The sequence below is a fragment of the Macaca nemestrina genome, chromosome 2, assembly GCF_043159975.1.
Source record: "Macaca nemestrina isolate mMacNem1 chromosome 2, mMacNem.hap1, whole genome shotgun sequence".
Classification (NCBI taxonomy): Eukaryota; Metazoa; Chordata; class Mammalia; order Primates; family Cercopithecidae; genus Macaca; species Macaca nemestrina.
This window is the reverse complement of record NC_092126.1, coordinates 92,625,860-92,648,399: the sequence shown is the minus strand read 5'-3', so window position 1 is coordinate 92,648,399 and position 22,540 is coordinate 92,625,860. Positions and strand designations below refer to the sequence as shown.

The 22,540-nt window shown below is 42.0% G+C and overlaps 1 protein-coding gene across 1 annotated transcript in view; it reads right to left on the bottom strand.

Annotated features, from left to right (window-relative positions):
- The window catches only part of LOC105489963 (ubiquitin specific peptidase 13), a 130,402-nt gene that overhangs the window by 49,931 nt on the left and 57,931 nt on the right, over nucleotides 1-22,540 (bottom strand). The window contains exons 7-10 of the mRNA XM_011755135.3: nucleotides 11,620-11,714; nucleotides 10,021-10,208; nucleotides 2,740-2,811; nucleotides 2,284-2,377 (exon numbers count right to left, since the gene is read on the bottom strand). Coding sequence (XP_011753437.1) covers nucleotides 2,284-2,377; nucleotides 2,740-2,811; nucleotides 10,021-10,208; nucleotides 11,620-11,714 — 449 coding nt within the window. The remainder of the gene's footprint in view (nucleotides 1-2,283; nucleotides 2,378-2,739; nucleotides 2,812-10,020; nucleotides 10,209-11,619; nucleotides 11,715-22,540) is intronic.

Genomic DNA, 22,540 nt, shown 5'->3' with positions numbered 1-22,540 from the left:
GAAATTTAGATTTTATGTGTGGACCAAGCAAAACACATCCCAGAGATGGCCCAAGTGCTTTCAGATCACACACCTCGATCCAGACAGAGCAGTGCCTCCCACCTACAAGCCTCCGACCCTGGAGATGTAAAGAGCTACTACACTACGGCTACCAAATCCAATGCGGGAAGAGAGACAAGGACTCCAAACAGATACTACTTGTAGACTGCATAGATAGTGTGCCTTGCTCATATAAGAACTTCTTTTTTTAACATAAAAGGATACTGTAATATTAACAAAACCAAATTTTATTTCCAAACAGCACTAAATGGATGATTTTTCATTTCACATTTTCTCAAATAAGGAGATCCCAAAAGCACAGAAACGGTCACGTAAGGTGCACAGATTTTATTTACATTAGAAAGGGGACTCCTGGGCTTAAAACATTCACCACCACCACCTAGACCAATTCTACTACTTGAATGGTGAGATCGGAAGGTGGCATGGCTTGCCCATAATCACACAGCTCCTTGCAGAACCAGGAGGGAAAGCCAAGGTCCTGAGTCCTACTCCCAGCTCCTTCACCTCCACCAGAGAGCACAGACCCTGCCCCAGAAGAGCCATACAAGAAGTGACACCGCCTGGATGAGAACTCAGAACAAATACGATCATAACACAATTTTGGACTGAGGTTTATCCACAATCACCTCTTTAAAGTTTCACAGAAGCACAGAAATAGAAGAAGCCTGGATAACCCCAAACTCCAGCCCTACCCTCAAGCCACCTCCTCAACTGTATCTCACATGGGAGCCTTCCAGCCTCTGGTGGACAAGGACCTTGTTATCTTACAATGCTGGGTAACAATTCAACTTGAGAACTTCAATTCTTCCTATTCCCGTACCACTCTGGTCTCTTGGGCTTGCCATTCAGAATGTCTGTTTCCCTCTCCATCCTCTTCACAACTTAATTCTTTCTGCCCGCCCCCAAGGCTGCCTCTGTATGTTCTTTTCATAACCTCCTTTCCCTTGTTTGCTCCATTTCCACAACTAGCTGGCTTCCTTATGGACAAGAGGGTATTTATTCACTGTTGATTCTTGCTGTCAGTCTACAGGTATTAGCTAAGAAGGACTGGCTTAAGATAAACACTTGAGACACAGAATTGAACAAGCCTGCCCAGTAAGTCAAGACAGGGTACTGGGAAGCCAGAGCAGGTGGTGGGGAAGTGGGGCATGAGTTCCACTCAGGGCATCTGTGGCAAAGGGAGAGAACAGTGCCAAACACAGATGTGTAAGCTGTGCACTGCACAACTGCAAGGGCACCACTCAAAAAGACCAAGTTATGAGTAGTACCCTCTGGAGTTATACAACGAGCAGCATAAGGAGGGGCAGTGGAAATGCAGGTCTGGCCATTAAAAGATCAAGCCCATATTTCAGTGCTTCTGTTAATTAATAATGACTGGCCCACAGAGTTTCTCCTACTTGAGTGTGCTTAAGAACCACCCGGCAGCTTACCATACCTGAGGAACGCCAAGCCCTCCCCTGAGATTCTGATTCCTCAGTCCTGAGGAGGGACTAAGGAATCTGTGTGTTATTCTTTGTTTGTTTGTTTGTTTGTTTGTTTGATATGGAGTCTCACTGTGTCGCCCAGGCTGGAGTGCAGTGGCACAATTTCGACTCACTGCAACCTCCTGGTTCAAGCAATTCCTGAGTAGCTGCAATTACAGGCATGCGCCACCATGCCCAACTAATTTTTGTATTTTTAGTAGAGACAGGGTTTCACCATGTTGGCCAGGCTGGTCTTGAACTCCCGACCTCAGGTGATCTGCCTGCCTCGGCCTCCCAAAGTGCTGGGATTACAGGCGTGAGCCACCATGCCTGACCCTGTGTGTTGTTTTTTTAACAACCAGACTCTTGTGAAACTCTAGCCAACAAAGTTGAGGCTTAGGAGAAGGAAGACACTATAAGTGCCAAGACTGTGGTACCAAGGAGAAAATGTTTATATTTTTATGAGATTTAGTCCTTCGATTTCAGCTCTATTTTATAAAGAATACTGTTTCTAAAGATGGTTAATGATGGCACACATGTATAATCCATGAAGCAACTGTCTCTATAAACCCAACCCTGGCTAGCTATTCCTTGTCACAGTTTTTAAGAGCATACAGACAGGCACCCTAGACACTGAAATGACATTACTATTCTGACAGCTTGCTAAATTTATGGCCACCATGTGCCAAATCAGAGGAAACCCACATTCTAAAGCTCCTCCCTACCTACATGTCAACATGGCAAATGCTCGGACGCTTACCTTGTGCTCCTCCTTCATCACCTGTTCAATGAGTTCAGATTTCACCGGAGGCTTTGAATACTGGCCTGACAGAAGGCCATGTCCTAACTTAGTCCTGGCCAGGACAGAGAAACAAAAACAAAAAGGTCATTGTTGTTTTTCCATAGCAATATTACATTTATCTATGAATATCAATAAGTACAGCTGCTGTTAAGTGGAGCATTTGATGTGGATTACACACAAATAACTTATTTATTTGATTCTGCTTCACACTGATACCAGTTTCAAATTTTCTTCAGTATTTTGTAGATAACTTTATCTTCTTATAAAAGTAATACATTCTCATTTTGGAACACTTTAAAAAAAAAAAAAAACATAAAGAATTGCCTTTAATTTTGCAACCCAGAGATAACCACCATGAACATTTTATTGGATGCTTTTCGTAAAAAAAAAAAAAAAAAAAATTCTGCCACTTACATCTGTGTGTTGAAATCTTGTGTTGGATCTAAAGGCGAGTAGTCAAATATTCTGGGAAGGTTTCCTACATACCTAGAAAATGAGCGGCAATAGTTAAAACATAGCAACTGCAAGAAAAACAGAACCAAAACAAGCCATCGAAATTCTTGCTAAGACCTTCTTGCCCCTTTGTCAAACTAAACAATCTACCTGAAGAAAAGTTTTTCCTGAGATTCTACCCCTACCAGCACTCATGACCTTCCTGAAACGTTTATCCTTCTATCAGTGGGTCTCAACCCTCGTTGTAAGTTAGATTCACCCAAAGAGTTTCTTTTACATTTACCAAAGCCAGAACCACCCCTAGATGTTCCAATTTCATTGCTCGAGACTGAGGCCTGGGATTTGGAATGTCTTTTAAAAGTTCCCCGAGTGATTCTAACATGCATCCAGAGTTAAGAACCACTGACTAAGCCATCACAATAATCACCACCTCGATGACAATGGTACAGAGGCCAGGCACCGTGGCTCACACCTGTAATCCCAGCACTTTGGGAGGCTGAGGCGGGTGGTTCACCTGAGGTCAGGAGCTCGAGACCAGCCTAGCTAACATGGCAAAACCCCGTGTCTACTAAAAATACAAAAATTAGCTGGGCGCGGTGGCACGTGCCTGGAATCCCAGCTACTCAGGAGGCTGAGGCAGGAGAATCGCTTGAACCCTGGAGGTGGAGATTGCAGTGAGCCAAGATCGTGCCACCAGACTCCAGCCTGGGTGACAAAGCAAAACTCCGTCTCAAAAAAACAAAAAAGACAACAGTACAGTTAGGGACAAGACTCGACTTAAACCAAACCGTCGTCAGGCTCCTCTGAATCCTCTGCTTGACTGGGCCTGTCCTTGGGCTTTCCTCTCTGTTCTTGTAGATCCAGTTTGAGTAAGCATCCTGCTAATTCAGTTTAGTGAAAATCACCCATCCTTGTATCTGACCAGCTTAGCCTGCCTTCAGCAGTAATCCCATTAAGTTGGGTAGCCAGAAACCTCTTATCCTTGATGTTTCTTCTTTGTGATTTTCCATCCCCTGGCCCCACCCAACTCCTTGGTTATAAATCCCCACTTGACCTTGTTGGAATCAGAGTTGAGTCCAATGTCTCCCCCATTGCCAGGCCCCGTTGCAGTGCTCCTACACCTATGGCCATGGGCCCCCTTGAATAAAGTCTGCCTTACCATCTTTAACAAGTGTTTGGGTAATTTTTTTTCTTTAACATTAAAAATTATTCCAATAATCTCAAAATTGCAATAGCAGTGACAGCTACCATTTTCTGGAGGGCTTCCTATATTAGCCTATTGAGTCTTCATTGCAACCATATGAGGAAGGGATTGTTGTTATCATTATCCGCATTAGAGAGGTGAGAAATTGGGATGCAAATTCATTAGGTAGCTTCCAAAGCCTCCAAGCCACCTGTAATCCCAGTACATTTGGAAGCCGAGGAGGGATGACTGCTAGAACCCAACAGTTGAGACCAGCCTGGACAACATAATGAGACCCCAACTGTACAAAAAAAAAATTTTAATTAGCTGGGTGCAGTGGTACATACCTATAATTGCAGCTACTCGAGAGGCTGAGGTGGGAGGATTGCCTGAGCCCAGGAGGTCAATGCTGCAGTGAGCTGTGATTGTACTACTGCACTCCAGCCTGGGTGACAGAGCAAGACCCTACCTCAAAAAAAAAAAAGTCTACCGGGGAGGGAGTAATGAGGCCCAGAATGGACCCAAGCAGCCTGGCACCAGGCCAAGTTCGGAACCACTCTGCTGGCTGTGTCTGCCCATCCACTGTCCCTGGAGCGACTGCAAGCTTATTCTGACAGAACGGTGCCAACTTTAACACTGATCTCCAATCATAATGCACAATCACTCCTTTCACTTCTTAAATTCACTTCCTATTTCACACCCTCTATTTTGTGTTGTCCTTTCCCCGTTGTCTTTAACTCTCTAGCCTGAAAACTCTAGGAAGAAGAATCCAAAAGCAGATCCCTTTCTCTAGTCCTTCATGTGCCCCACTCTGCCCACTTCTCTGACCTCATCTGCCACTGTGTTCCCCCAGCCCACAACATCCCCACCATTTGTCCTTCTTGCCGTCCGAGGGCGTGACAGACTTGCTCATGTCTCAAGGTCATGCCTTCTGCTGTCTTTTTCCTGGGATGCTGTTTCACAGATCCTTGCTTGGCAGCTCCTTCTCAAGCCTGTTGACAAGTCACCTCTCCAGACCCTCAGATAAAACAAGAGGGGCGCCTCCACCCTTTCTCACTCCCTACCATCTGCTTTTGACTGACTTTCTTCTTAGCATGCATCACTATTTGCAATTTTACAATTTACTTGTAATATGGTTTGGCTGTGTCCCCACCCAAATCTCATCTTGAATTGTAGCTCCCATAATTCCCATGTGTGGTGGGAGGGACCCTGTGGGAGGTAACTGAATCATGGGGGAGGTCTTTTCATGCTGTTCTCGTCAGAGTGAATAAGTCTCACGAGATCTGATGGTTTTATAAATGGGATTCCCCTGCAGAAGTGCACAAGCTCTTGCCTGCCACCAGGCAAGATATGACTTTGCTCCTAATCTGCCCTCTGCCATGATTGTGAGGCCTCCCCAGCCATGGGTAACTGTGGGTCAATTAAACCACTTTCCTTTATAAATTACCCAATCTTAAGTATGTCTTTATTAGCAGCATGAGAACAGACTAATACATCTTGTTTAGTATCTGTCTTTCCAGAGATTATATACTAGAATGTCATCTCATTAAGGTAGCAACTTTATCTAAATCACTGCATCTCCAGCACAAGAACAGCATCTGACATGTAAAAGACACTCAGTAAATATTTGTTCAATGAATACATTTATGTCACACAATCACACAATTAACTTTCATAACTGAGTACAATAACCAAACAGAAAAGGTATTATGGCAACGAAGCCCTAGCAGAGAAGCATGATACGCTATTAGTTGGCAATGACCTCTAATTGGATTCCCTAACTACTAGAAACTTCTAGGCACCTGCTGTCCACAAGTTGTAGCTTAGATTATGTACCTACATCAAAATTAACAGAGCATGCTTCTTTGGGCCAGTCCCATTCAAAGGACAAACAAGACACAAACCGAACTTCGGAGCTAAACTATTTAGATGTAGGGGCTACACTGAAGAATTCCTAACAATACATAACATGATGAACTCAGAAGCTCTTTTATGATCCAGTTTTAATCACATCTCAAAACCTGACAAGACAAAAAAACCTCACTGGAATGATGAACACTAATGAATAGGCTTACACTTTAAGGCAAAATAGACAGAAGAGTAAAGAGAATAATTTTTTTTTTTTTTCAAAACAGCGTCTCACTCCCTTGCCCAGGCTGGAGTGCAGTGGCACGATCTGGACTCACTGCAACCTCTGCCTCCCAGGTTCAATCAATTCTCCTGCCTCAACCTCCCAAGTAGCTGGTATTACAGGCATGCACCACCATGCCTGGCTAATTTTTTAGTAGAGCGAGGTTTTGCCATGTTGGCCAGGCTGGTCTCGAACTCCTGACCTCAAGTGATCTGCCCACCTCAGACTCCCAAAGTGCTGGGATTACATGCATGAGCCACCGTGCCCAGCCAAGAATAAATCTTTGATGTCAGAAAAGTTCACTTTGCTGGCACCTGAGGTCAGGGAGAAAAAGAGAGAAGTCCATTTTGCTATCATTGTATATATCCCTTTTCTAACTGATGAAGGAAATTTTCCATTATAACAAAATTAAATTAAAATGCAGAAGTGACGCTAGATAATTTTCATAGATGTTATACCTCCTGTTTGTAATCTAGCAATTCTTAAAAAGATGTAGTTTCGCTATCTAGCAATCTATCTTGGTTGTCATTCCATTTGTATACCAGTTTATTTAGATTCAATCCTCAATAAAAATTATTTTGAAATGTAAACTAGGTGCAAGTGGCACACAGGGTACCAAGGAATCAGGCCAAGTTCCCAAATTACACTATGGCTGTTCATAAGCCAGTTAATCTTTCTGAGCCATTTTTCTTTTTTTTTCTTTCTTTAATTTTCTTCTTATTGTTTATTTATTTATTTATTTATTTTTCTTGAGACAGAGTCTCACTCCGTCGCCCAGGCTGTAGTGCAGTAGAGCAATCTCGGCTCACTGCAACCTCTGCCTCCTGGGCTCAAGCAATTCTCTTGCCTCAGCCTCCCGAGTAGCTGGGATTATAGGCATGCACCACCATGCCCGGCTAATTTTTGTATTTTTGGTAGAGACAGGGTTTCAACACGTTGGCCAGGCTGGTCTCAAACTCCTGACCTCAGGTGATCTGTCCACCTCGGCCTCCCAAAGTGCTAGGATTACAGAAGTGAGCCACTGTGCCCGGCCTTCTTATTTTGTTTTGTTTTGTTTTGTTTTGTTTTTGATACGGAGTCGCTCTGTCGCCCAGGCTGGAGTGCAGTGGCACAATCTCCGCTCACTGCAAACTCTGTCGCCTCCCGGGTTAACGCCATTCTCCTGCCTCAGCCTCCCTAGAAGCTGGGACTATAGGCGCCCACCACCACGCCCAGCTAATTTTTTTGTATTTTCAGTAGAGATGGGGTTTCACCGTGTTCGCCAGGATGGTCTCGATCTCCTGACCTCATGATCCACCCGCCTCGGCCTCCCAAAGTGCTGGGATTACAGACGTGAGCCACTGCGCCCGGCCCTTGTTATTTTTTTAAAGACAGGATCTCACTCTGTTGCCCAGGCTAGAGTATAGTGACACAGTCACAGCTCACTGCAACCTCAGACTCCTGGGCTCAAGCAATCTTCCCACTTCAGCCTCCTGAGTAGCTGGGACTATAGGTGTGCACCACCATGTCCGGCTATTTTTTTTTTTTTTTTTTTTCATTTTTGTAGAGATGGGATCTGACTTTGCTGCTTAGGCTGGTCTCAAACTCCTGGCTTCAAGTAATCCTCCTGCCTCAGCCTCCCAAAGTCCCGGGTTTACAGGTGTGAGCCACCGTGCCAGGCCCTGAGTCACTTTTTCTACTTTCAAAAGGAAGACACTGCTCCTGAATCTAACTCCACTGAGTTAGACCTGTTGAGGAAAAAGAAATGAGAAGAACAAGTATTTCAATCCAGTGATATTTGGTCAAAGTATGAAAAGACTGAAGACATATATGAATAGTTCATTGCTCATGTTCTAATATATCCAGTAAATGTTTAGAAAATAAAATGAGAATGTAAAATACTAGATAACATAAAATTCTAAGACTCCTGAAACAAGACTAGGGAGAGATTCAAATACTAAATTCTCAAAAACACAGAGCCTCTGTCTTCACTCCTCCTACACGTGCACCACGATGTGTGTCCCTTCTCCACAGGCTCCTCTCTGACCACCTCCTTCCTTTCTCCTTCATGGAATGTACCACGTTTATAAGCATGCAGTTATTCCTATGATTATTTTCTTAATGCCTACATCTCCTGCTTACTTCACGCCTGGGAGTGAGGACCATGTCCTTCTGCTCACCACTGACCCCCACACACTCAGCACACTGCTTAGCAGAAAAGAACTCACTCTCTATTGGCTGGATGAAAAAATGAAAAATAGACATGGAAAATGGACCACAAATTTTCAAAGCCAGAAAACAGCAAGAAGAGGTACGTCTCCAAACACCAAGAGCGGAAAGAGAAGGGTATGTGACAAACTTTTGATAAACCTCCATTAAAGCCATCAGGATTTCAACTCCATGTGGGTAAAACATGACCTGGACTATTCCTGATATGTTGTCTGCCTATCTCAGCACACACATGTCCTCTTCCACACTTAAAGTAAGGTGGAACCCAACCTCTGGAACACACTAGGATGATTCGCTACACTTAGGCAGTGGCTGCACGAGAGTGCACCAGCCACAGCTCCTGGGCTCTATAGCTCCCTGTCCTTAGTACACCCAAGGAAGAAAACAGCCAAAGACATAGCTGCCATGCCCCTCGGTGTGGGAGGAGGAAGGCAGTCGTGTACAAGCACAGTCAGGGAGTACCTAAATCAGTGCCTCTCAAATTATCTGTGGTAAAGGGTCAGTTCTTTTGTTTATTTCAACTCAGACAGATGATACCTTTGAAAAATACAAGTAGGATGGTTAATGAGTACAAAAGTATAATTAGAATGAACAAGATCTAGTATTTGATAGCACAGCAGGGCGACTATAGTCAACAATAATCTGTCGTATATTTTAAAATAACTAAAAGAATGAAATTGGAATGTTCCTAATACAAAGAAATGACAAATGCTTGAGGTGACGAATATCCCAATTACCCCAATGTCATTATTACACACTGCATGCCTGTATCAGAATATCACATATACCCCATAAATATATACACCTGTTATGTACCCATAATAATTAAAAATAAAAAAAGTTTAAAAATACAGAAATTATTAGAAAAATGAAATGCTGCTGTAAGACACAACAGCAACGTCAAATTGTTACAATTTCCCAGCGCTCAGTCTCGATTTCCAAACTTATCTCATTGCAGGCCCACATCCAGCAGTACAAGGAGCAGCACCAGCCTATGAACCACACTTTGAGTAGCAAAAAATGAAAGCCCTAAATCCTTGAGGAAATTCCAGTCCACCACAAGAGAGACAGTAACCAGACCAATCACTGGATCTCTCCTAGTGCATCTGTAGGAGGGAATTGGCAGATCTGCTGTGAAGGTTAATGATTAATATATTCTTGGTATATAGTGTGATGGTCAAAAAGCAGAAACCATTATTAATAACAAACCCCTGTATGGTGCTTTTCAGTTTATGAAGCTCTTCTTTTTTTTTTGAGACAGAGTCTTGCGCTTTCACCCAGGCTAGAGTGCAGTGGCACAATCTCAGCTCACTGCAACCTCTGCCTCCCGGGTTCAAGTAATCCTGCCTCAGCCTCCTGAGTAGCTGGAATTACAGGTTCATGCCACCACCCCTGGCTGATTTTTGTATTACAGGTTTTGCCATGTTGGTCAGGCTGGTCTCGAACTCCTGGACTCATGATCTGCCCGTCTCAGTCTCCCAAAGTGCTGGGATTACAGGCGTTAGCCACTGCGCCCAGCCAGGAAGCTCTTCTTATCTCACCTGATCCCCATAATACTTGACAAATGTTCTCACCCAGTCTCTGTAGAAGGCAGGCCAGAGAAAAGGTGGCAAAATGTCCTGAAGCAATAAAGATGGGCTTCGCAGCACACACTGAGTGGACTGCACCTAGATGGGGCAGGGCAGTGCTGCATGCCCTGGTCTGCATGGAAGGCACTTACGCTCTCTGGAATTCTGGGATGCTGAAGATGGCCTGCATGACAGAGCTCAGATAGCAGCTGTTGCCCAAGTTCTTCAGACCCGTGTAGCCAGGACCATACATCGGCTTCAGCTTCGTGCCCGACTCCTGGATCACTTCCCACTCACTGACCCTCGGCTTGATGTCATTGTCCTGGAGCCCATTCTCTGTCTGAGACAAAGTCATTGAAGAAAAACAACTTTAAATGTGATTCCCACTCAAAGGTCATGTCCCATTAATTATTTCTAATAGCATAGGATGTTTCTGCCATTTTTCCCCCAATTACGCAGAGAAATAAACAAGACTGAGAGATGGTGATGGTGGTACAACAATGTGAATGTACATAATGCCAGAGAACTACACACTTAAAAATAGTTAAAATGGTAGCTTTTATATTATATATATTTTACCACAATTTTTAAAATACACACGAAAAAGATTTTAAAGAGAGGCCAGGCGCAGTGGTTCACAGCTGTAATCCCAGCACTTTGGGAGGCCGAGGTGGGCGGATCACTCGAAGTCAGGAGTCCGAGACCCACCTGACTAACATAGCGAAACCCTGTCTCTACTAAAAATACAAAAATTAGCCAGATGTGGTGGTGCATGCCTGTAGTCCCAGCTACTCGGGAGGCTGAGGCAGAAGAACTGCTTGAACCCGGGCGGCAGAGGTTTCAATGAGCTGAGGTCACGCCACTGCACTCCAGCCTGGGCAACAAGAGCGAAACTCCATCTCAAAAAAAAAACAAAGATTTTAAAGAGAGAAAGACTGAAAGGGAAAGAGATAGGAGGAGGATGAAGAACAAATAGGAATCAAAAAAGAAGCAAGTAGACTAAATTCAAGAGAATATTCAATGCAACACAGCAAACAAAAAGGCCAGGCAGCTGGAGAGGATATGGACTAAAACCATGAGACTTGAGAGTGCTGTGAGAGAAGACGGAGGTGCAAAGAAGAGCACAGAAAACTAAACAAAAAAGTAGAAATGAGTGACAAAGAGGAAGCAGAATGGGAACATGAAGAGAGGGAGGCAGCCTGGAAGGAAAGGGCTAAAACAAAATGCACATTTAAATAGTTCCTTAAAGGGAAAAATATTATATAGTCATGACATCAACTTGAAAACACAATATTAAATGAAGCAGAGCTTCTCTATCAATGGTAATGTGTTGGTTTATTCGTTCTGTCCCCTAGGAGCTTTGCTTCCCTTCCTGAAATTAATTAAAGTGATGTTGGTCACAGATAATTTTAAAGGTCATCTCCCTACACCATCTGCGCTTCGTGAACAAAGAATGATTCACACAACTGCCCATCAAAGGAGACTAATTTTGCAAGTAAACTCCAACTAAACCAAAAGAGTATTGGATGAGGTGCCATTTTTATTACAGCATAAAAAAATCTAAGCTGGCAATCAAAAGAAAACATCTATTAATTAAGTGCAAGAAGTAAATGCAACAATTAAAAGCTAAAACCTATAAAATGAAGATCCACGTTAGAGGAATTATATATTAAATAAATCAAGCAGTTCCCTCGCCCTCTCCCCACCCCTACCCCATGTAAGGTGGAAACAGAAACAAAAGGAGACCTCACCCCGTGCATATGAAGCATATCAATTCCAAAATGCGCTAAGTGCTTGGCCAAATGAGGATCCAAAACAGGTTCTTCTTCTTGAAAAGAATAAACATCTAGCGGATGAAGAGAAAATAAGCACTGCAATCAGTAATCAAGTCATTGAATATCCAACACATATTTTTTGAACTCCTACTGTACACCAGGCTTGGGCTATCACTGAACAAAACGAAAACTTTCTAACATTCAACAAGGGCAAAGATAAATGATAAATACAGGCATTTTTTTGTAAATATACACACATATCATTCTTTTGACATTTTGGAAAGTTGTTTTTTTTTTTTTTAAGTTTTCTAAAACAAGAAAAGAAAGAAGAAAAGAAAAAACACTATCTAATAAGCATACAAATATAAATGCCTGACACTTGATTTTTCTAACTAAAACCACAGTGGCATAACTCTGAACTCGGGAAGAGGCATGGGCACAGGAAGAGGGGGTGACGGCCATCCGCCATGGCAGGGGGAATCTCCGGGGGAACAGAGAGAACACACAGGCCCTCAGGGCAGCTTCTTCCATCTGAGACAACGAATTTCTGCTCATGAAACCCTCTATATTCTCAAACCTACCACCTCACCATCTCCACCTCCCACCTGCCCCCACATCCCTTCTTTCCCATCTTCAAGTCCACATCTCACAGAACCAGCGAGAGATCTGTGAAGACTGTGTGGCACTTCCCTAACGGGTCCACCTCATAGCACACATAGAAAATGACCATATGTTTGGTATTCCAGGGATACTCAAGACTCCAGCCATCCCTGCCCTGCCTCACTGCCCCAGGGCCTCTGGGATCCACATCCCGGCCATTTGAGAGACGCTAGTGCTGGTAAGCTCTGTGCTGAGGTGGGCTGCCTCTTTCCTCAGGACAATAATATCCCACCTGACAACACGAGGCTTTTGACTGAACCTGGCTTCTCAAAGTGGGGTGTATGGACTCAAAGCAGCAGCTTCACCTGGGAACTCATTAGAAATGCAGAATCTTCTTTGGAAGGCTGAGGCAGGCGGATCACGAGATCAGGAGATCCAGGCGATCCTGGCTAACACAGTGAAACCCTGTCTCTACTAAAAATACAACAAATTAGCTAGGTGTGGTGGCGGGCACCTGTAGTCCCAGCTACTCAGGAGGCTGAGGCAAGAGAATGACGTGAACCCAGGAGGCGGAGCTTGTAGTGAGCCGAGATCCTGCCACTGTACTCCAGCCTGGGCGACAGAGCGAGACTCCATCTCAAAAAAAAAAAGAAAAGAAAAGAAATGCAGAATCTTGAGCCCCGCCTCAGGCCGACTGAATGAGAATCTGCATTTTTAACGAGATCCTCAGGTGCACAGTGAAGTTGGAGGACTGTTTAGTTTTCCAAAGCTATCCAATCCGCTGCCCTATCCATCCTCACACACAGTGCAGTGAGGAGGGCAGAACAGACGTTTTCAAGCCCATCTTGCAGATAAGGAAAAGAAGCTCATAAAGGTTAAATGATTTTTGCCTTAAATCCCACAGGTGGCCCAGAACCCAAGTAGTCTAACTCCTGGCCCAATCTTCCCTCTACAACGGAATATTTACGAAGGTATATCAGGACACCAGCCAGGTGCAGTGGCTCACATCTGTAACCCAGCACTCTGGGAGACCAAGGCAGGAGGATCACTTGAGGCCAGGAGTTTGAGGCTACAGTAAGCTATGATAATGCCACTGTACTCTAGCCTGGGTGACAGAGCAGGACCCTGTCCCTAAAAAACAGGAAAAAAAAAAAGAATGTTTCTAAAGAAGGAAAAAAAGAAAAAATATATATATCAGAACAGGATACCAATAGACTCGGTGAAGAACCAACCTAGGCCCTTAAAAGGAATGAAGACTCAAAACCCACCATTTCTTCGCTCTTATATTTGAAAAACAAAATCTATAACAAGGACAATGGATATGAAGATATCACTCTTTGGGACAGTATATGTCAGAATGTCCAAGGAGTTCCTTACTCCTTGGAACATCACCGGGGGAAAAAAAAAGTAATGCATAGAAGCTATGTGACCTTCTATCCCATACTCAGATATACAGAGACTCCCTGCTCCCGAAAGAAATTCAGTCTTTCTATTATTACTAAGTTAAACATTGTGTAGCTGTCTTTTCTATTCCTCTTCCCCCAGAGGCCCATTATAACTGTGGATAGCAACCCTCATTTATATTTTTTAAATATAATTCAGTGTTCTCAAAAGCAAAACAAAAGACAAAACCTCAGCCCAATTAAGAAGAAAAATTTCTAAAAGTTTAAATATTAATAAAATAAACAAAAACCTTTGAACTAATAACTTGAAACAAATACATCAACAGTATTTTTAATCTATGACAAGGGACCAAAAAATTCCACTCAAATACTAGCTGGAAGGTGAAAATGGCACTCCCTTGGCACTTTAGTTGTTATTAATTAGGGAGATAGTTTGAAGACTTAAGACTTTAAGCCTCTAATGATCAGGGCTGTATTAGAAAATAATAAAACTGCCAGAATTAAACCACTGGCATTGGCCTAGGATTTTGAAATAAGTGAAAACCACACAGCCCTCCACAGTTCATAACCCATTAGGCTCTTGCCACATTGAGAAAATCATATTTCATACCTCCAGCCATTAACTGCTCCAAAGATGTGACATGATTTGGTCAAATGCTATAGTTATTTCTCATCCCCAAGACAAAAACGGTTTAGTGAGTAACATACAAGAAACCTGAAAATGAACTGTGATCTTCAAACTTGGCAATCATGAAGAATTTGTAAATATGTAGTCGGAGAAAAAAAGTTTTCAGTGGCCTCAGTGGCTGAAAATGCTGTCTTGTATGTTTTTCCCTGGGGAACTCATTTTATTCCCAACTTCAGCTTAGCAAAGTCATGTCTTAGTACAGAAACTACGGTAGTAAATAGACAACTCCCGACAAGCATCATCCATCACGCTCCCCAGCCTGGCCTAACACTGGAAGCCAAGAACCACGGTTAGGGAGTTCACAGAGGGATCCTCCCAGGAATAGCCCAAGAAGCATTTCATGAGTAACTACATTTATTTTAGAAGCAAACCAGTCATCCTTTCATTTCAAGTTAAATGACAAACTAAACCACATAGAACATGAGGCAGCAATCCGCGGAAGAAAAAAGATTTAAAAAAATTTTTAGAACAAGAATATCCCATTTGTGACAAGCATGCTAGAAAGCAGTATGTGCCATAAGCTCAAAGATTAATTAAGGAAAAGCTCAGAGAGCACAGACAGAGAGAGAGAGACGAACCAGAAGCAAGATTGAGAATCTGTAAGAAACCAGATCAAAATGTTCTAAGTAATTCCCAGAGATTAAAATGATGCTATTGGATGGCATGCTATTAGGGTTATGCTGTTAGGACTAGCATGCCTGGCGTGGGTCATCCTTGTTCAACCACCAAGATTAACTCACTCATTCATGGTATTCAGCAAATATTAACTAAATACCAAATACATATATACCCTGAGGATATAATGTTAAATAAGACACGCAGAGTCCCTGCCCTCATAAGTTTAAAGTTTAACATTTCAAATAGTCTTAGAAGAAATGCTGGTTTGGTGTGAAGGGTCTCATGGTTTAGTCATGTGACTTTTATGCCCTTATCCTAGGCCCCAGAAAATGGCAGAAGTCTAAATTCTCCCTCCAGATTACCCTACAGGAAAGTAGAAGGGAGAGAGAGGTAAGGATGTACCTCAAAAAGTCCTTGTGTTAAAATTACAGAAGGCTGGGCGCGGTGGCTCACGCTTGTAATCCCAGCACTTTAGGAGACCAAGGCAGGTGGATCACCTGAGGTCGGGAGTTCGAGACCAGCCTGACCCACATGCAGAAACCCCGTCTCTACTAAAAATACAAAATTAGCCTGGCGTGGTGGCGCATGCCTGTAATCCCAGCTACTCAGGAGGCTGAGGCAGGAGAATCACTTGAACCTGGGAGGCAGAGGTTGTTGTGAGCCAAGATTGCACCGCTGCACTCCAGCCTGGGCAACAAAAGCGAAACTCCATCTCAAAAACAAAACAAAACAAAAACTAGGAAAGCCAGCTTTGGTGCCCTTCTCTCACAAGTGGAGAGAAAAAGCAAAGCTCCTGGTCAAACACCAAGTCAGAGAGAAGAAAATGAAGAGAGGTTCTCCTCAGTCAGCGCAGATCTGTCCACCCAAACTGCATCTCTCCACCAGGAGTTCACATTTGTGTGCCTCTAAGCCATCTGCAACAGACAGGAAAAGGAGAAAAACAAGACAACTCCAGCAGTGACACTAGAAAAATAAACACAAGGCTGGGCGCCGTGGCTCACGCATGTAATCCCAGCACTTTGGGAGGCAGAGGAGGGAGGATCACGAGGTCTAGAGTTCGAGACCAGCCTGGCCAACATAGTGAAATCCTGTCTCTACTAAAAATACAAAAATTAGCCGGGCATAGTGGCACACACCTGTAATCCCAGTTACTAGGGAGGCTGAGGCAGGAGAATTGCTTGAACCCAGGAGGCAGAGGTTGCAGTGAGCCAAGATCACACCACTGCACTCCAGCCTGGACTATACAGCAAGACTCCATCTCAAAGAAAAAAAAAGAAAGAAAGAAAAATAAACAGAAAATAAATTAGGCCAGCATGTAGGATATCTTTAAAGAGAGAATAGGTTATAATCCTAGGACTTTTAGAGGCCGAGGCAGGAGGACAGCTTGAGCCTGGGAGCTCGAGACCAGCCTGGGCAACATAGTGAGATTCTGTCTCAATTAAAAAAAAAAAGAGCAAGAGAGAGAGACAGAACAGGGCTAGGCACAGTGGCTCACATCTATAATCCCAGCACTTTGGGAGGCTAAGGCAGGAGGATCACTTGAGCCCAGGAGTTCAAGGCCAGCCTGGGCAACATAGTAAGACTCCATTTCTACAAAAAAATGAAAAAAAAAATTAGCCGAGTATGGAGTGTGGTGGCAAGCACCTGTGCTCCCAGCACTTGGGAGGCTGAGCTGGGAGGCTCACTTGAGCCCAGGAAGTTGAGGCTGCAGTGAGCCATGATTGCACCACTGCTCTCCAGCCTGGGCAACAGAGTGAGATCCTGCCTCAAAAAAAAAAAAAAAAGAAAAGAAAAGAAAAGAAAAGAAAAGAAAAAGAAAGAGACAACCGCCAGGACAGACAAAACCTAGACTGTAGTCAGGAAAGGAAAACAGGTAAGAGTAAAAAAGATGTTAATAAAATAGAAAAAAGGTAAATCAGAGGAGCCAATATTCTCTGCCTTTTTTTAAATTTTTGAGACAGGGGCTCACTATGCTGCCCCGGCTAGTCTCAAACTCCTGGGCCCAAACAATCCTCAAAACACAGCCTCCCAAATAGAAGCAGATTTTGTTGGTGTGTCTTCCTCCATTTGTTTGTTCCATAATATTTGCTGAGCACCTACTATGTGTGAGGGACACTACTAGATGCTAGAGATATAACAGTGCCCAAGAAATGTGGCCTTAGGCCCTGCTGTCCTAGGGGACCACCATTAAATAAACTGTTAACAGGGTCTTATGAAAAGTACCATGACAGAGCAGCAGGAAGTACCATAGAGGCACACAGGAGGGGCCCAGGTCAGGCCAAAACTAAAATGAAGTAGTCTATGCCCTGATTCCAAATCCTAGGGCTGGGAGAAACTCAAGGGAACTTATGCCCAGGTTGGGGGTAAAGATGACCAAAGAAAAAAGACCAGCTTGAGATGCTATGAAGCTGGTACAGTCAATAGAATAGGCAATTTCACAGCTGCCTTGGGCATCTCTGGAAGACTCTCCTGCAATCACCCAAGACACCAAAGCATCTTCTCGGGTAAACTGGTTTCCATGATGGAAGAAAAACACACCCTATCCTGCCTCCACCCTGCCCTATTCCCTTTCTACCAAGAACCTCATCCCTGCCTCGCCGAAACAATGTGTCCTCCCACAGAGGAAAGTGTTTTGTTTGTTTGTGTAGTGATCTGCTTCTTGGTTTGTTTGTTGCTGTACCCATGGGGACCCAGAGTAGAATTTCACATGGGGCCCGTTCTTACTACGCATGCCACCACTCTGGCCTAGACTGAGGGACCGGAGCTTCTTTGAAAAACTAAATCTAGGTTGAGACCTCAAGGATGAGGTCTCATTGGACAAGTATATCCTTATTGGGGGAAAGGAAATCAGGATGATCAGATCACACTACCATTAAATATTTGAGTCCACAACCTTCTTGGATTCCATGTTCACTAAGCAATCTTCTAAATATAATTCATCTCCCCACAGGGAAGGAATGTACTGGTCAAGCGGACATAAACATCCTACTTACCGGCAGTTGTGGCTCTCATTATGAACTTAAAAACAAATGCCGACTTTGAGACTTTCGTCTCTTGTGAGTTGAACTGGCCTGAGTAAGCCCAGTGAGTGTAGAAGAGCAGATCCTCAGCAGTGGAAACTTCACTGAGAGATGACTGCCCCGCAGAACAGGGGACTCCCTACCCCCAGGCCTCAATGTCCACAAGGCTCATCATTAGACATTTAAGAAAACTTTATGCATGTTTTTTTTAATTTAAGTAGCTTTTAAATACACAATAAGTTACAGCTAGCAATCTATTAAACAGATTTAAAGGAAACCAAAATAGAATATATGCATTCCATAAACTAATATGAAATCACAATTAGACAGAAAATAATTACTTTTATTAAAACCAGCTCTGCACAATATATGCAGGAATTAAAGCCTGATCTTTTTCAAAAAGTTAACATTATTTTAGTTAAATGAATTCACAATGCTTATCACAGTGAATACAATCTGCCTTGCTGTTGCCAATGTTTTATACTTTCTATGATTGAAATAGAAGTATGTATTCAAATACTGTCAATTATATGACAAGAAAAACCTTAAAAGTTATTTCTTCTTCATAAAAACAACAACAACTGTGGAAGATAATGGGTTAATATTCTTAATAATCAAAAAGTTCTTAAAAAACAATTTTTAAAAACCTAAACCTATGAGAAAATTGGCCTAAGAAATTCACAAAAAAGAACTACAAACGGCCAAGAATACTAAGGAAAATATTCGGCCTCATCAGAAACGCAAATTAAAACAAGACACCAGATTAGCAAAGTTATTTTTTTAAGTCTTAATTAAAAAGTTGTCAAGGATTTGTTAAAATGAGTACTGTCATACACTGTTGATGGGAATGTAAATTGTTACAACTGTTTAAAAGAGAATCTTGGTAACTGAAAATTTTAAAGATTTAACTCTTTTTGTCATAGAAATTTATTCTAAAGAAATAACTACACAAACACCCAAAGATTTGCATATATACAAGGATGTTCATCAGAATAGAAAAAAAGATTGTAACCACTCACAGAATAGTGAAATGATTTATGAAACCATCATAAAATACTGAAGAATATTTAATAATATAGAAAAACATAATGCCAAATGGAGAAAAACAAGGAATAAAACTTTATACAGTATGATCTAATTTTTGTAAAAATGTGAGATGGGTGCGTGTGTGTACGTGTGTGTGTGTATGAATTGATTAACCCTTTAAAAAAAGAGAAAAGACTGAAATGAAATACCTAAATTATTAACTGAGTAGTCTAGAGGGTGGTATTACTAGTAGTTTGTATTGATTTATCTCAACTTTTATCTCTGTTTTCTACATATGTTACACTGAATATCTGTTTGTTTCAAAATCAAGAGGAAAATATAAAATTTTCTTAAAACTGAAAGAAAAGAAACTAGATTTACTCTAGCAGTTTTAAAATAAGTTTCCCATTAGAAAAGAAAGCTTCTGGAAAGCTAAAGATACACAAAGAATAGAATTAATTCTTGCCTTTATGATTAGCATACATTTAAATAGAATCTAATTACAATCACTCACTGAATAACAACATTCTGGTCACACAGTGGACTGCATACATGGCAGTGGTCCCATAAGGTTCTAATGGAGATGAAAAATTCCTGTCACCTAGTGATGTCATAACCTATCATGTTGTAGCATTACAGCATTACACACATCACTCCCATGTTTGTGGTGATGCTGGTGTAAACAAACCTACTACACTGCCAGTCACATATAAGTATAGCACATACGGTTTTATGTAGAGTACACAATACTTGATAATAATAATAAACGACTAGGTTACCATATTATGTGTTTACTATACTATACTTTTCATTGTTATTTTACAGTATTCCTTCTGCTTCTATATGAAAAAAAGTTAACTGTACAACAGCCTTGGGCAGGTCCTTCAGAAGGCATTCCAGAAGAAGGCATTGTTATCATACCATGCATGTTATTGCCCCAGAAGGCTTTCCAGTGGGACAAGCTGTGGAGGTGGAAGACAGTGATACCGATGATACTGACCCTGTGTAAGCCTAGGCTAACGTGTGTGTTTGTGTCTTAATTTTTAATAAAAACGTTTGAAAACTAAAAGTTAAAAATAGAAAAAAGTTTATAGAATAAAGATATTTTAAAAAAAAATGGCTGGGCATGGTGGCTCACACCTGTAATCTCAGCACTTTGAAAAGCCAAAGTGGGTGGATCACCTGAGGTCAGGAGTTCAAGACCAGCCTGACCAACATGGTGAAACCCCGTCTCTACTAAAAATACAAAAATTAGCTGGGCGTGGTGGGGGCGCCTGTAATCCCAGCTACTCAGGAGGCTGAGGCAGGAGAATCACTTGAATCTAAGAGGTGGAGGTTGCAGTGAGCTGAGATCACGCCACTGCACTCCAGCCTGGGTGACAGAGTGAGACTCTGCCTCAGAAAACAAATCAAAACAAAAAATTTGTACAGCTGTATAATGTATTTGTGTTTTAAGCTAAGTGTTACTACAAAAATGTCCAAAAGTGAAAAAAATTAAGTTCATAAAGTAAAAACATTACAGTAAGAGGTTAATTTATTATTGAAAAGGATGACGTTTTCATAAATTTAGTGTAGCCAAGTGTATGGTGTTTATAGTCTGCAGTAGTGAACACTAAAGTCCGAGGCCTTCACACTCACTCTCCACTCACTCACTGACTCACCCAGAGCAACCCCCAGCCCTGCATGTTCCATTCATGGTAAGTGCCCTATACAGGTGACCATTTTCTATCTTTTATACCATATTATTGCTGCATCTTCTCTATGTTCAGATATGTCCAGATACACAAATACTTACCATTGTGTTACCACAGCAGTCAGTACAGTACCATGCTGTATAGGTTTGTAGCTGAGGAGCAACAGGTCACATCATATAGCTTGGTTGTGAAGGAGGCTATGCCATCTAAGTTTGTCCAAGTATACTCTGCGATGTTCACACAACAAGGAAATCACCTAATGGTGCATTCTCAGAACATATCACCATCCTTAAGTGACGCATGACTGTATTCAAATGCTTATATGCCAGTTGGTTCATTTAACAAAAGTATTTGTGCGTAAGATGTGTAAGATTTTGTATAGAACCCAAAGATGAGTAAGACATAGACTTGCTTTCAAACTGCAAAGTTAGAAGAACTAAGCTGCATACACGAACAGTTATAGTGTTGAACAGGCTCTTCTGAGAACTGAATTTCTAATAACTGGTCCTATAAAGGAACTACACAAGACAGCATAGAAAGTCAGAAAATCTGAATTATTCTCCCCTTGCAACTTTATCCGACAGAATTCCTACATTGCAAATCTTTCTTTCTATAATCCCCTAAAAGGATGAGGAGAAGGGCATAGAGAAAAGTCATTCAACACCCACTCATTGAATAACAATCACCTGTAAACACCAGGCTGTAACCCTCAATCCAAACGCAGGTCCTGAATTTCCTCTTTCAATCCGGAAGATTTAGGATAAGACCTGGGTTGTGTGTATCTTTACTCACTTTGGGGGAAAATCTTTGGTACCAGTATCTAGGGTTTCTCAGCTACTTGTCTCTAATGAGTTAAAATAATTCCACAAAACTTGAAAGCAGGAAAATTCTCTAAAATGTGAAACCAAAGAATCCTGACACGACCTAACTGCCAGTCCCCAATTATATATCAAATGAAAAACTATACCGGTTCAATGAAAAAACAATGATTGGTGAAAAGTGTCCCCTTATTTAGCAAAAAGATCTTGGGCAATTAACTCTGAGGCGGGATAATTCCATCATTGAAAAATAACAGAAAAAAGAGAAAAGAGAAAAGATGTGTTTTTATAGTTCTCCTAAAAACATCTTACCTTACAGCAAAGAAGAAACAGAGACTAAATAAAGCCTGGGAAAATGGAGAAGACCAGCTGGGTATCAGTTCAGATGTGTGCTTAATAAATGTTTCCAGTGATGATTAGATGATGGGTTTTTATAGCCACTGCTCAATATTTAAGTTTCTCATTACTGATCCTGATATTATTGTCTTTTTCCCTCGCAAAATGGTAGAAGGTATTAACTGTACAAACATGGCCAAAAGCTAATGTTTCAAAGCACACCATGTGAGGACAAAAAGAAACAGAACCAACTCTGAAGCTGACAGTGCAAGAAGGAAACAATTCTAATCCCCTGGAGAACGTGAACACCATCACTGCCAGGTGATTTCAGGGACTCTTTTAACACGCGGTATCCTTTGAAACTCATATTCTCCATAATTAATCCATTTGTTTCTAAAATGATACTTAATCCCTGTAATGGATTCCAGGGCTTCCTCCTGCTGTTCTAACAGTAGACTTGATTATTCACACTCACTTCACAAATCCTGTTTCCTGCTCTGTCCTCTCAGCCAAGAGATACACAGAAGGAAAATAACAACAGCAGCCATTTGTATTAGGACCTTATGGCATGCACTGAGCTAAATGCTTTAAGCACACTAACAAACATAGGAAAGAGGTACCATTATCATTATCCTCAAGATGAGCACTCTAAAGCTTAGGGGGATTAGAAAACTTGCCCAAGACTTCAAAACTA